Below are 14,677 nucleotides of genomic sequence, written 5' to 3'. Positions count from 1 at the left end.
TACAAGGGTGCACCCCAATGCAAGCCCCTGAAAGTCAGCGAATACACAGACACCAAAGAATTCTCTCTCTGTCTGCAGAGGCGGGGCAGGAAGGCACGTGGGGAGAGCGAACCCTACAGACTCGCACCAAAAGCTTCCCTCCTCCTCCCTCTCCTCCCCTGTCGGCCGAGCGGAGCAGCAGCTGCCGGTGAGGCCGGGTGCGGGCTCGCGAGGGTGGGGAGCCCGAGGCGGGAGCGGGCAGGCACGTCCCGGCTCTCGGAGGGAGTTGGGGGCCTGCGCGCTGGGCCGGGCCTGGAGAGGAGGGGGCTGCCCCTCCCACTGCTGAGTGGGGCGTTGCGGGGTGGGGGTGGGGGTGGGGGTGGGGGTGGGGTTGGGGGTGGATTCCTAGCCCAGACCCCATCCCAGCAGCAGGTCGGGGACTCAGGCGCCGTCCAGGGTGCCGGATCTTGGGGGACAGGAAGCAGCATCTGGGCCCGCCCCGCAGCGAGTTCCTGGCTGGCTTGTGGGGGGGGGGGGGGGGGGAGGGGGGTGCGGGTGGCGAGAAAACTGACGCAAAACTTCTAGAAGATGGGGAGAGTGGAAGGCAGAGAGAAAGACGGAGAAACATGGATGTGAGATAACGGACCGGGGAGGAGCCTGCAGTCAGGGTCTGTGCCCTTGGCTGGAACTGAACCTGGGACCCTTCGGTCCACAGGTCGATGCTCTATCCACTGAGCTAAACTGCCTAGTGCAAAATACAGTTAATTTTCAAAATTGAGCCACGAACTATTAGAGTGTATACATATTTCTTTGGGACACCCCGTAAAATATAAAACTCAGGTAGTGCACTGAGATTATACATACACATACATGTATATTGCATATAAATATATATATGATCTACGAAATAGATCCAGAAATATTTACATTCGTGTGAAGCAAAGTAAAGGATTACCATTGTAAATTATATAAATTTTATTTTCTGAGTCTTTTCATTTTAAAATTGTTTATAACAAGGAATAAAATGCAATAACCGTACCTGAAAATCAGTGGATAATATGTTCCCCTCTCTGAGATCTTAAAATTTCAAACGTTCAGATAATTCAGAGAGTGCAGGGAGCAGAGGCCTCCAGCTGCTGCTCTGAGTGCAAGGGGAGCCCCTGGAGGTGAGGGGAGGCGTGAAGTGAGGGAGCAGGAACCTTAGGGCTGTGGTGTGGAGCTTAGACTGAGGGGCCCCAGTGGAATCGGGGCTCAGAGAGGGGGGTCCTGGGTTAATCAGAGTGAGATGCTGGAGGCACGGACAGGCTGTTGCAGGAAGTGTGGACAAGGGGAAGCTTGTGAGTACAGTGGACAGCAGAGCCCAGGACATCCATGAGGCCAGAGCCAAGGGACGTACACATAAGGTTCATACTTTAGGGTGGTTTTCCATATTGGAGTCAAAGGTGAAGAGACTTCCAGCAGACATTTGAGAGGAGGCTCTGGGGTCACCAGTGATGGTGGTTGCACCTGGAGTCGGCCCTGGGGAGGCAGAGGTCTCAGGTGGATTCTCCATCTTCCTCCAGGTCGTCATTTCTACCCACTACTTCTGGTGTCTCTCTGTCTGCACAACAGCCCACAATGGTGAGGTCCCTGGCCTTCCATCAGCTCCACCTCATCGTCTGCCTCGCCTTGGTCCAGCTGCTCACGCCCTGCTCAGGTAGGGAGCATCTGCATTTATGTGCCTGGAGCAGTTACCTATATTGCCCAGTCAGAACCTTGGACTCCTCCCCACTCCTGGGAGGCCCGTCCAGACTGTACACCTGTCAGGACTGAGTGCCTGTCTAGGTGTTTCTTACCTCACCCTCCCAGCCTGGGACACCCCCTTACCCTCTGGCCTCCAGCTCCCCCTGATGCAGCACCCCTTTCTGCTCACCAGCTCAGTTTGCTGTGATTGGACCCCCTGAGCCCATCCTGGCCATGGTGGGTGAAGACACTGAGCTGCCCTGTCACCTGTCCCCAATGATGAGCGCTGAGACCATGGACCTGATGTGGGTACGATCTGGCCTCAGGCAGGCGGTGCGTGCATATGCAGATGGCAAGGAAGAAACTGAGATGGCAGAATATCGAGGGAGAACATCGATTTTAAGGGAGGATATCGCTGAGGGGAAGGCTGCTCTGCGGATTCAGAACGTCAGAGCCTCTGACAGTGGAACCTACCAGTGTCATTTCCAAGATGACGATTTCTATGAAAAAGCCCAGGTGGAGCTGAAGGTTGCAGGTGAGCCTGAGGTTGTTCTGAGCTCCTTCTGTGGGGCCTGGGGACACAGGCCACACCCACCTCAGGCACTTCTGCCTTCACAGCAGCAGCTGCCTCCCTCCTCCTCCTCTGCTTCTCTAGGCCCTTGGCAGACACAGGTTCTCCTGCAGGAAGGGCTCCTCTGAACCAAGTGCAGACACCCCTCCTGCAGCCTCCAGGGTCTCAGCAGGGTCGTGGGGTCGGGGCAGGAAGGCTGAGGAAATCTCCCCTCAGTGGGGGGCACACACATGAGTGGGATCAGCTGTGTTCCAGGCAGTGGACCTGGGTCCTCAGGTGCTCGCTGCTGTGGGTACAAGGAGGCTGAGCTGCAGGGACATCACCTGTGCTGCCATTTCCTTCAACTAAAGGCTCAAGGATCACTCCTGTAGTTGAACAAGTTGAGATTGGGACTAGTTGCAGTGAGGAGAACACACAGGTGTGGAACCATGGGGTGTCCCTATGAGGGCGTGTCAGGGAGACTTGGTATAACGTTTGAGCTGATTGGGGACTAGGGGAGGGTTTTGCTCTGGATCAGATGCTGTCAGGAGGGTGTGGGGTGTAACTGGTCACTCACAGCCAGGACAGGGGATGGTTGCTGGTTGCTGTGGACTGGACACTGTCCATGTTTTATTCTGTGTTCAGATCTGATGACTGAGTGGACTTGTTTTGTCCTGACCCATCACAGGGACAAAACATCCTTGTCTGATGCTGCTGTTCCATGACATTGTTCATGTCCAACATCATTTCACTTTCTCAGGACACAAGCCTGCCTTGCCCAGGAAGGAAGGAAGGTAGAGGTGGGAGGTCCTGGCTTTCTCCCTGCAGGGCCTCCTCAGCCAGCTTCAGTCCCTTCCTGAGACCACAGCTCCTCTTAAGAAATCCCTCCCTACAGGACTGGGTTCTTGCAAGTCTTCAAAAGGCTTCCTCCCACCTCCCTTGGGTTGAGAGTTTAGGGACTGGTGGTAACAGCTCACTGTTGCTGGCCCTGGGTCAGCTCTCTCATGGAGTCTTTCCCCTTGCACAACCACAAAATAAAATTTCCCCTGAGTCCAAAGACCCGAAAAAAGGCTGTAAACTCTAATGATATCAAGAGTTCACCACGGTGACTTTCTTACCAGGAACAGCGTGGGCGGCAGCAATAGAACGTGCATATCCTCCCCAACATCTGGCAAAGCCTCAAGCTCACACAGGACAGGCAGGATAGATAGGGGACGAGGGCATGACCCGCCCAGATAAAGGGAATAACTTACATGCTTAGTACGAGTGAGGACCAGTTCCAGGAACCAGCCCCGGGCAGGGGGAGGAGGGGTCCAGGTGTGTCTGAGGGGATCCACGGGAAGGAGTCTCTGTTCTGGCCCAGGTCCAGCTGGATCCAGCTTGAGGGTCCACGAGGGTCAGGCAGTGTCACCTCATGGAACAGTCTCCCCCACACAGCACACGTGGCAAACAGCTCCTCGGTGAACTCTGCCTGCGTGATCTAGTGGAGTGTGCCCCATTCCTGAGGGGACCCTCACCAACACAGAGGCCTCCCCATGACTCAGGCTCACTCTTCCCTCCCCAGCCCTGGGCTCTGATCTTCACATTGAAATGAAGGACAAGGAGGATGGAGGGATCCGTGTGGAGTGCACGTCTGCAGGCTGGTATCCGCAGCCCCACGTGGAGTGGAGAGGTGACGGGGGAGAGAGCTTGCCCGCCATGACAGCGCCTGGGGCTGCAGATGGAGAGGGTCTGTATGCAGCCACGTCGTCTGTGATCCTGAAAGGCGGCTCTGGGAAGGGGGTCTCCTGTGTCGTCAGAAACCCCCTGCTCAGCCAGGAGAAGACAGCCAGGGTCTCCATTGCAGGTGAGTGCCCGGCCCCACACTGTGCTCAGCTGTGGCCGCTGGGAGGAGGAGGCCTGACTGTCTGCTGCTGACCTGGGTCTGTGCAGTGAACATAAGGCTCAGAGCAGGGATCTGGGTGTCCTTTACCCCATGAAGCTGTTTATGTTACAGACATTTTCTGAGCATCCCAGCTGCCACCCACTGGGACAGGCAATGGGGATGGGCAAATGGTAAAGGTCAGCAAACACATGACAAAGTGGGGAAATATGTGCAGACATGTCCTGGAAAAAGGGCTAATCTCCTCAAACATAGAACAGCTCAGTAGAAAATGAATGGTTCCCAGAAGGAAATACCTGGGAAAGGATGTCCCGTCTCACTGAACAGGAGACGTTCCCACCTGTGAGATTGGCAGCAAACAGAACCATGTCGTTGGTATCACTGATGGCCGGATTGTGGGGACAGTCATTCTTAGACGTGTGTTGGTATAATTTAGTATATCCTATATAATAAAAGGGTAACATGCAAACTGACCGACTGAAGGACTGGTCACTATGACATGCATTAACCATCAAATGCTCAACACAGGAGCTGCCCACTGGTGCTCAGTGCACTCCCATCAGCCAGAAGCCGGGCTTATGGCTGGTGAGTGCAGTGATGATGGCGAGATCTTCTCCCGCCTCTGTGGCAGCACTAAGCCATCCGTCCGACATTCCCCCAGGATACCTAGGATACCTGAACTACGAAAGGGTGCAGGCCGGGCTGAGGACCCCCTGTCCAAGTGTTGAATGTCGTGCACTGGGCCTCTAGTTTTTGTATAAATTGACACAGCTTGTAATCCAAACTACTTATTTATTGACCCAAAATCCCAGTTCTAAAAATGTATCTGACAGATCAGCTTGGGGTTGTGCGAAATAACTCATGGACAAAGTTATTTCTTTTAAAATATATTTTTATTGATTTCAGAGAGGAAGGGAGAGAGAGAAAGAGAGGAACATCAATGATGTGAGGGAATCATCAGCTGCCACCTGCACGCCCCACACTGGGACCAAACCCACAACCCAGGCATGTGCCTTTGGCGTGAATCAAACCTGGGACCCTTCAGTCCACAGGCCAATGCTCTATCCACTGAGCAAAACCAGCCAGGGCGCAAAGTTATTTCTTAGAGCATCGGTTATAGGAACAAAAGTCAGAGACAGTGCAAATGCCTCCCATGGGGACTCCTGTGCAGTGGAGGCTGCCCAGTGGTAGGAAGCACAGACGTGTCTCCATGTCGAGAAGGAAAGGTCCCCAGGACCCACAATGCACTGAGAAAGGAGCTGTGGAGCAGCTTGTGCAGATGCTGCCTGTGGTGTAAGCAAGAAGAATAAGATGTTTATGATATATATATATATGTATATGTATGTATTTAAGAGTTTCCAGTAGAGGCATTATTTCAATGTAATGCTATTTTTTTTATTGTCTAAAGCAGATGTCCTCAAACTACGGCTCGCGGGCCACATGCGGGTGTTTTTGCCGTTTTGTTTTTTTACTTGAAAATAAGATATGTGCAGTGTGCATAGGAATTTGTTCATAGTTTTGTTTTTTAAACTATAGTCCGGCCCTCCAACGGTCTGAAGAACAGTGAACTGGCCCCCTGTTTAAAAAGTTTGAGGACCCCTGGTCTAAAGTTTTACATATGTCTCCTTTTTCTCCAATTGACCCACTCTCCAGCCATTCCCACCCAGGTCAAGCCCCCAGCGCCTCAGTGTCTGTGTCCATTGGTTATGCTAACATGCAAGCATTCAAGTCCTTACGTTGCTCTCTAACCCCAAATCTTCCCTGCCATTTGTCTCTGGGTCTATTTTTAGTCTGCAGGCTGACGCTCTATCCACTGAGCCAAACCAGCTAGGGCTCTGGGTCTATTTTTGTTCATCAAATTATGTTGAGCATTATATCCCACATGAGTGAGATCATGTGATATTTATCTTTCTCCATCTTGCTTATTTCGCTTAGCATAATGCTCTCCAGTTCCATCCATGCTGTTGCAAATGGTAAAAGTTCCTTCTTTATAACGGCATAGTATTCCATTGTGTAGACATATCACAGTTTTCTAATCCACTCATCAGCTGATGGGCTCTTAGGTTGTTTCCAAATCTTAGCTATTGTAAATTGTGCTCCATGAACATAGGGACGCATATATCCTTTCTGATTGGTGTTTCTGGTTTCTTGGGATATAGTCCTGGAAGTGGGATCACTGGGTCAAATGGGAGTTCCATTTTTAACTTTTTGAGGAAACTCCATACTGTCTTGCACAGTGGCTGCACCAGTGTGCATTCCCACCAGCTGTGCACAAGGATTCCTTTTTCTCCGCATCATCGCCAGCACTTGTTGTTTATTGATTTTTTTATGATAGCCATCTGACAAGTGTGAGATGGTACCTCATTGTTTTATTTTATTTGCATCTCTCGGATGATTAGGGATTTTAAGCCTATTTTCATTTAACTCTCGGCCTTCTGTATGTCCTCTTTCGAAAAGTGTCTACTTAGGTACTTTGCCCATTTTTTTTATTGGATTGTTTATCTTCCTTTTGTTAAGTTGTATGAATTATCTGTAAATTATGGAGATTAAACCCTTATCTGAAACAAGTGGCCCGGTGCACAAAATTTGTGCACATTAAATGAGGATTAATTAGAGGAAATATTTTAATATTGCTATTTGCCTTTTCTCTATAATAGAAGTATCAGAGATTAAAGAAAATTAGTAAGTCCTCACAGTTTAACTCAGTGGATAGAGCGTCAGCCTGCAGACTCAAGGGTCCCAGGTTCGATTCCGGTCAAGGGCATGTACCTTGGTTGCAGGCACAACCCCAGTAGGGGGTGTCCAGGAGGCAGCTGATTGATGTTTCTCTCTCATTGACGTTTCTAACTCTCTCTCCCTCTCCCTTCCTCTCTGTAAAAAATCAATAAAATATATTTTTTAAAAAGAAAATTAGTAAAATGTATATGAAAAGCTTCCCCCTGTCAGAGTCTGGGGCACACCATGGGGCCCAGAGTCAAATCCCTGCCCACCCACATGCACCTCAAACTCACGCGAGACCCAGACCCAGCCAGACCCCCTACCCCACCCCATTGGGCTAGATCTAGACCCAGCTGGTCCCACCTTTGTCAAGACCCGCTAGGCAGGGGGTGCAGCCTCAGGTCCCCTGGCCCAGTGCTACAGTGGGGGGCACGTCCTGATGTCCCCCAGCCTGGGTTGGGGCAGGAGACACACCTTGAGGTCCCCCGTCAAGCCCCACCGGGCAGAGGGCGCGGCCTTAGGTCCCCTGGCCCAGTGCCAGGGTGGGGAGGCATGGCCTGAGGTCCCCCGGCCTGGTGCTGGGGTGAGGGGCACAGCCTGAGATCCCCTGGCTGGGCACCAGGGTGGGGGGGCAGCCTGAGGTCCCTCAGTCCAGTACCAAGGCAGGGGGCGCACCTTCAGGTCCCCTGGCAAGCGCTGCTGGGCAGGGTGTGCAGACTCAGGTCCCCTGGCCTGGCGCCAGGGAGGGCGGCATGTTGTCAGGTTCTCCATCAAGCCCTGCTGGGCGGGGGGGCAGGGCCTGAGGTCCCCCATCAAGCCTCATAGGGACGGGGGGGGGGGGCGGGCACAGCCTCAGGTCCCTGCTGATTGCTCGTTAAGGCTCGTTAAGGGAACTCAGCCTCTGCTGTGGGTGCAGCCATCTTTGTGGTGGAGTGATGGTCAATTTGCATATTCCCTCTTTATTATATAGCACAGCATTGGCAAGTATGTTCTCTCATGCAGTGGGCTTTCTTGTTGTTTTGTTGATGGTTTCTTTTGCTGTGCAGAAGCTTTTTATTTTGATGTAGTCCCATTTGTTTATTTTCTCCTTAGTCTCCATTGTCCTAGGAGCTGTGTCGGTAAAGATATTGCTACAACATATGTCTACTACTTTGCTGCCTATGGAGTCGTGTAGTACTTTTATAGCTTCCCCTCTTACATTTAAGTCCTTTAGCCATTTTTAGTTTGTTTTTTTTTTGTATGGTGTAAGTTGGTGATCTAGTTTCATTTTTTTGCATGTATTTGACCAAATTTCTTCACACCATTTAATGAAGAGACTGTCTTGACTCCATTGTATGCTCTTGCCTCCTTTGTCAAATATTATTTGAGTATAATGACTTGGGTCGATTTCTGGTTTCTCTGTTCTGTTCCATTGGTCTATATGTCTGTTCTTGTGCTATGTATTTCTCTCTCTCCTGCATTGACTGAAAGGCACAAAATGCAACATAACAAGATGCAACACACAGGGCACCAAACACAAATGGATTTATGATACCAATAACCCCAAGTAAAGGAGACCACCAGAGAAAAGAGAGAAAAGAGTGAAAAAATGATATTGAGAAAAGGAAAAAATGTAAGAGAGAAAAGAAAGAGAAGAAAAAAGAAGGGGAAAAATATATGTATATGGGGAGAAAACTCCAAAAAACCAACAACTAACCCAAAAAATGCAAACAACAAACATTCACACAACAAACACCCAGATGAGTCTGAGGAGGCAGAGCTTATTTCTCTCTGTAGGTGATCTCTGACCTTTCTGTCCACGGATTGCCTCACCAGCTGTGTTTCATTCTCCAATTCCGAATGGGAGTTATTCGATGCAGCTGTTCCTTCCATCTGCTCTGTTAGAAGGTGCAGGATCTGACCGTGTATTCGGCCACCTCCTTGTCTCCCTTGGACAAACTTTATAGGTGCCTGCAGCCAAGGAGGCTGGAGTCTCCATGTTCATGGGCTCGCAGCTGAGGTAGCTGGTCCCTGGGCGTTGTGGTTGTAGGGTCCCAGGAGCTATCCAAGATCTCCCAGGTTGAAGGTAAGGCTGGGCTTCCAATCAATCACAGCTGCTCTCCCCTACAAGATGGCCTGGTCTCTGAGGCAGAGAGAGCCACTCCGGGAGAGATTTCAGCAGCAGTAGAGGCTGCCTGGCCTGGGGAGCCTGGTCCGCCAGTCCCAGACAGTCCTCTGGAATGTGAATTGTCCCTCAGTCACACATATAGACACTCCCTCCACGTCCACGCACTCTCCATCTGTTCTCTCACTCACTCTCTTAGAGCCTGCTGTCCCGTTGGTCGCCATCTTAGATCTCCAAGATATTTATGTTTTTAAAATGAATAAACTCTTGCAAGGAACTGATGTCCTGTCAGGGACTTTATAAGCATTACTTTAATGCTCTGCCAATTAGGACACTGAGAACAGAAAGGCTATGTCATTGGTTCAAGGTCACAGAGCTGCTCAGGCAGAAGACCCAGGCTCTCCAGCCCCAAAGGCCACCTTCTGGGTCAGCAGGTTAAGCTGCTGATGAGAGGCTGATAAATGGGGGAGGGGTGGAGAGGAGATTCCAATGACTGTGTGTACATTATACTCTAACTATTCCCATGTGAGAGCCAGGCATTAGGACACTAGTATGTGAGACGGGAAGAGTTCTGGGCACGTTGGGAAGAGAAGTGTCACTTCCCCTCCCGAGAGACCCCGGGACCCTTCGGGAGAGCAGCTGAGGCTTTCCCTCCGCAGGCCTCTTCTTCTCCTGCGCACAGTCCTGGCAGGTGGCCGTGGCCATGGCCGTGGCAATGGGGGCGACCCTTCTGGCTCTGCTGGTGGTCCTGGCATGGGCTGTGTTCTTCTGGCGACAGCAGAAGAGAATCCAGGCCTTGATCCAGGAGACGGAGAGGGAGCGAGCTGAGAAGCAGCAGGAGCCAAGCACCAAAGGTGAGGCCTGGCTGCAGGTGGGTGGGTCCTCCCTGCCTCAGGTTACCCACCCATCCTGAGTCCCCGCCTCTGGCCCCTTGACAACACTTTCTCTTTCTGCTTCTTTCCAGAGAAGCGGCAGGGGGAGCTCAGTAAGTCCTGATGCCCCACCACGGGGGTTCGGGTGTCCCTGGTTACCTGCCTCACCGACCTCTCCTGTTTCCCCTGCAGGGTGGAGGAAGGAGCAGTACCTGGCACGTGAGTACCTGGACCCCACCTGAGACTCTCTGCTGGGACCTGTCCAGCCCCTTCCTCACCCCTGACCGCCCAGGGAAAGAATGAGGATGCTGATGGTGGAGGTCGGGCAGGGTTTTCTCCCTGGAGAAAGGGGTCAGGCTCTCTCCACCAGGCCACTCACACCCCGATGTCCAGGGAACCCTGGAAAGGAGAGGGGAGATGACTCAGGATGGGAGGCCCTCCCTCCCTGGCTGCTCTACAGGATCTATAGGCTGCTGAGAGGAAACCGGAAGGAGAGAGAACATTCTCTTCAAGAGGAAGGGCTGGTGTCAGTTGTCCCAGATTTATCGTAACTGTTGAAAAGCAGTGTCTGAAATTCTCTCACTAAGTCGCCCAATTCTTTTTGGAAAATGGCAGGAAATCATGCAGATTGAGGTGGATGGGTTCTAGCACACACATGCATACACGTATGCACACGGCAAGCCTAGCCATGTACAGGAGGAAGACAGTCACCTCGGATGCCAGGGGCACAGGATCCATAACCCCAGTGGGTGCCTGGCCCACGGACAGCACCGCACCCTGTGTATAGTGGGATTCTCCTTCTCCCTTAAAGGAAGGCTTCTCATCGCCACACCCCAATGGCCATCATCACTGCAGTTGATGGTCATTATTAAGGAACAGAAGGGGGACTTTCACACAAGCCCTGTGAAGCTGAGGCAGATCTGACCATAGAGCCAGGTGCTCAGTGACTAAGTGGCTCATGGGAGGAACACAGGGTGGACATGCTTGGACATGGATGGTTCTCAGGTGGGCATGTGAGAGATGGATGGCACAGGATCTCATCACACTACTCGGAATGATGTGCAATTTAAAATTTATGAATTGCTTATTTCTGGAATTTTCCATTTAATATTTTCCAACTGTGGTTCACAGAGGGTAACTGCAACGTCAGGAAGGGAGGCGATGGTTAAAGGTGACTGCTGTACAGACACGTACAGGACAGACCTGCAGGTGCAGCTGGGAAAGCCCCTCTTGGTGCCTGCAGGTCATTAGGTGCAGGTGACATTAAAGAGGAGGGGGAGCAGGGAACTGAACAGGCAGAGGGAGGGGAGGTGGGGGGTCAACAGGAGGAGAGGGGAAAGGACTCAGAAAGGACAGGTGAGGTGACTGCCGTCTTCCTTTGCAGGTGACAGGTCTTAGGAGTATGCTGGTGAGTGACTCGTGCTCTCTGGTCCTGGCACCTGTGTACAAAGCCCTTCAACCCTGTCTGTGCTGCTGAGGGATCATCAGACCCTGCTCAGAGCTCATGTTCTGTGGAGGACCACCCTGCCTTTCTGGACCCCCAGAGGGGACCTTCCAGATACAGTGTCCCCTCACCTGCTGCCACACACGCCCACACCTGGGCAAGGCCTGGCCCCGTCACCCACAGCCCCACCGTGATGGAGGGAAGCCCACATTCTGAGAGCTTTCATACCTCATCCTCAGAGCTGTGGAGGAAGGAAACTAGATATTGGTGGGAAGGAGAGGGAAGAGGCTCGGTGAGGAGAATGGTGGGGGGAGAACAGAAATGATGACCTTTCCTTGCCTGTGTCTCCTCCCTTTCAGAGTGGAAGATGGCCCTTTACCAACCTGGTGAGTGAATGACTGTGTTCCCTGGGACAACAACACAGGGGCCTGGCTCCCTTTTTCTTCTCCAGCTCTTGATTAGGGGACATATGGGTGGGTGGAATGAGGTGCCCACAGTGCGCCCATCTGCTGCCAAGAGAGCCAGGGACAGCTGCTGCCCTGGGCTTCCCCAGGTCTGTGGGGGAAGGAGGAGGCATGAGGGATACAGCAGGGGCAGGGGCTGGAGGGAGAAGGAGGAGGTAACCTGACTCAGGGGCTGCCCCTCCTGCCCTGAGCCTCCTCAAGGTGTGCCATGTCTCTGAATCGCTTTGAGATGATGGTGGTCATTCCTACTATGTGAGGGTGGAGGTAAGACTAGACGAGGTGATGAGTGTGTGTTGGTCTAAACACCAAGAGGGAAGCCGTGGCCTGTTCTTGATGGTTGTGTGTCTGACAGTATGACCACAGTCAGGAGAAGGTCCTTATGAAGTAAAAATGATGTATGTGACTCCTTAGATTATAAGAGACTGTGTTATAGAGTCATTTGCTCACAGAGGTGTGGGGTTGGAGCAGACAGACTACGTGTCAGTGTGAACAGACTATTAACAGACCTGTTACAGTACATTGTTTTACAGTACAATTCCAGTACTAAATATTGACAGGACAACGGGACAAGGAGTGTGGCAGCACCAGCCATCCCTCCTGTGGTCTTGTGGTGGGTGGTTCTTTATAATCGATACCATCACGTTTGGTGTTTACCTCCGTGGTCAGGTCATTCTAGTGTTACTAACAAAACTGTTTCTGGCTAGATTTTAAGGAACACACATCATCATCACCCTGAAGGTTTTTGTGTGCCTGCTAAGAACAGTGAGGTTGGTCAAAGGTCACAGCATGAAAAGATGAAGGAATCCCAGACACAGAGATGGAGTTGGGTTGATTCAGCCACATCTACCCAGTGATTACAGAGGGTTTAGGGAAGGACCTACTTCCAGAGGCAGGGGTGGCGTTAAGGGAAACCACAAGGATGAGCAGTGCCCCAGGCTCACAACAGGGGGAGCTGTCACCACCTCCAGGCCCAAGGCAGAGGGATGGGGAGCAGTCACTGGAGCCCTGAGGAGGCTGGGCCTCAGGGAGAGGCTGCCTGAGAGGAGGTGTGCTCTGTTGGAGCATCTCCATCACAGGAAGTGGGGAGGATGGGGCTGTGCCTCTCTTTCCTTCCCTCCAGTCTTCAGCCAGTACCTGCCCTTGGCCAAAGCCAACAGGTGACCAGAGGCAGGGAGCCCAGTGATGCTGCCCAAGGAGGACAATTCCTGGGCAAAGAGGGAGGGGCAGGTGGGGAGTGAAGATCACATAGAGCCCAGCACGGCCCCAGCACAGCAGAGACCTGGTCACTATGATCACACTAGATGCTTCCTCAATGCCTGGGTTTCGCTAAATATAGCTCACATTCTGTGTTATTTCACCCTAAAGATTAGTATTTTTATTCCCATTTTACAGATATCACATTGATACCTGTGACATTACATAGCGTGTGTGTGTGTGTGTGTGTGTGTGTGTGTGTGTGTGTGTGAAAGACACCGTGCAGAAAAGGAAGTCGTCCAGCTCAGGAGGGAAGAGCAAGGGCTGGGGCCCTTGGAATCCATGTGACTCTGCAGCACAGGTGGGCACAGTCCTTCTGGGGAGGAAACAGGAGAAAGACAGAAGGAAGGTGGCCACTTGAGAGGGCAGGTTAGGCAGACCTCAGCCTTTCTCACAGTCCCCTTCCTCACTGAACACCTGGCCCTGTGGTTTCTCTTGCCTTTGCTGAGGGGTCACACGCAGGGCAGGCTGGGACCCCAGGCTCTGGGCTTGAGTCTCACCAGCCAGACCCAAGCCTTGGAGCCTGAGGCTCTCAGGTCCAGAAACCATGGCTGACCCCACACCATTGGAACTCTCTGCAGTGGACCTGATTCTGGATCCGGACATTGCGCATCCTTATTTCTGAGGATCAGAGGAGCCTGAACTATACAGAAGCAAGGCAGAGCCTGCCAAACAACCCCAGGATATTTCAGGATCATTTCTTTTTTTTTAAATTTAATAAATCTTTATTGTTCAGATTATTACAATTGTTTCTCCTCCCCCCCCCCCATAGCTCCTCTCCACCCGGTTCCCACTCCACCCCCTGCCCTTACCTCCCCCCTCCCACTGTCTTCATCCATAGGTGTACGATTTTTGTCCAGTCTCTTCCTGTACCCCCCCACACCCCTTTTCCCCTGAGAATTATCAATCCCCTCCCATTCTATGTGCCTGATTTTATTATATTCACCAGTTTATTCTGTTCCTCAGATTTTTAATTCACTTGATTTTTAAATTCACTTGTTGATAGATATGTATTTGTTGTTCATAATTTTATCTTTACTTTTTTCTTCTTCTTCCTCTTCTTAAAGAATACCTTTCAGCATTTCATATAATACTGGTTTGGCGGTGATGAACTCCTTTAGCTTTTTCTTATCTGTGAAGCTCTTTATCTGCCCTTCCATTCTGAATGATAACTTTGCTGGGTAGAGTAATCTTGATTATAGGTTCTTGCTATTCATCACTTTGAATATTTCTTGCCACTCCTGTCTGGCCTGCATAGTTTCTGTTGCGAAATCAGCTGACAATCGTATGGGTGCTCCCTTGTAGGTAACTAACTGTTTTTCTCTTGCTGCTTTTAATATTCTATCTTTATCTTTTGCCCTTGGTATTTTAATTATGATGTGTCTTGGTGTGGTCCTCTTTGGATTCCTTTTGTTTGGGGTTCTGTGCACTTCCTGGACCTGTAAGTCTATTTCTTTCACCAGGTGGGGGAAGTTTTCAGTCATTATTTCTTCAAATAGGTTTTCAGTATCTTTCTCTCTATCTCTCTCTCTCTCTCTTCTTCTGGCACCCCTATAATTCTGATGTTGGTATGCTTGAAGTTGTCCCAGAGGCTTCTTACACTATCTTCAACTTTTTGGATTCTTTTTTCTTTTCTGGTTGAGTGTTTTTTGCTTCTTTGTATTTCTTTGTGATTCTTGCATTCCTCT

General features: G+C 51.1%; 1 protein-coding gene across 2 annotated transcripts; it reads left to right on the top strand.

Annotated features, from left to right (window-relative positions):
- The first annotated feature begins 61 nt into the window (after positions 1 to 61).
- Positions 62 to 13,852, top strand: LOC307093643 (butyrophilin subfamily 3 member A2-like). Of its 2 annotated transcripts, XM_079761896.1 has the most exons (10): positions 62 to 187; positions 1,542 to 1,675; positions 1,895 to 2,236; positions 3,816 to 4,097; positions 9,615 to 9,809; positions 9,920 to 9,940; positions 10,020 to 10,046; positions 11,212 to 11,235; positions 11,631 to 11,657; positions 13,571 to 13,852. In XM_079761896.1, exons 2-8 carry the CDS (start codon positions 1,597 to 1,599, stop codon positions 11,223 to 11,225), a joined length of 960 nt encoding a protein of 319 aa, XP_079618022.1. In that variant the 5' UTR covers positions 62 to 187; positions 1,542 to 1,596; the 3' UTR covers positions 11,226 to 11,235; positions 11,631 to 11,657; positions 13,571 to 13,852. The 2 variants fall into 2 exon arrangements, with proteins under 2 accessions (XP_079618022.1, XP_079618023.1); XM_079761897.1 differs by lacking the exon at positions 9,920 to 9,940.
- Positions 13,853 to 14,677: the final 825 nt, after the last annotated feature.

The sequence above is a fragment of the Cnephaeus nilssonii genome, assembly GCF_951640355.1.
Source record: "Cnephaeus nilssonii genome assembly, chromosome: 21".
Taxonomy (NCBI): Eukaryota; Metazoa; Chordata; class Mammalia; order Chiroptera; family Vespertilionidae; genus Cnephaeus; species Cnephaeus nilssonii.
This window is presented reverse-complemented; position numbering and strand designations above follow the sequence as displayed.

What these genes read in the sequence shown, in the direction of transcription:
- LOC307093643 (XM_079761896.1), top strand. Translation starts at nt 1,597, where the DNA reads ATGGTGAGGTCCCTGGCCTTCCATCAGCTCCACCTCATCGTCTGCCTC. An exon ending in GCTGCTCACGCCCTGCTCAG is followed by an intron (nt 1,676 to 1,894) that starts GTAGGGAGCATC and finishes TCTGCTCACCAG; the next exon opens with CTCAGTTTGCTGTGATTGGA. An exon ending in GCAGGAGCCAAGCACCAAAG is followed by an intron (nt 9,810 to 9,919) that starts GTGAGGCCTGGC and finishes GCTTCTTTCCAG; the next exon opens with AGAAGCGGCAGGGGGAGCTC.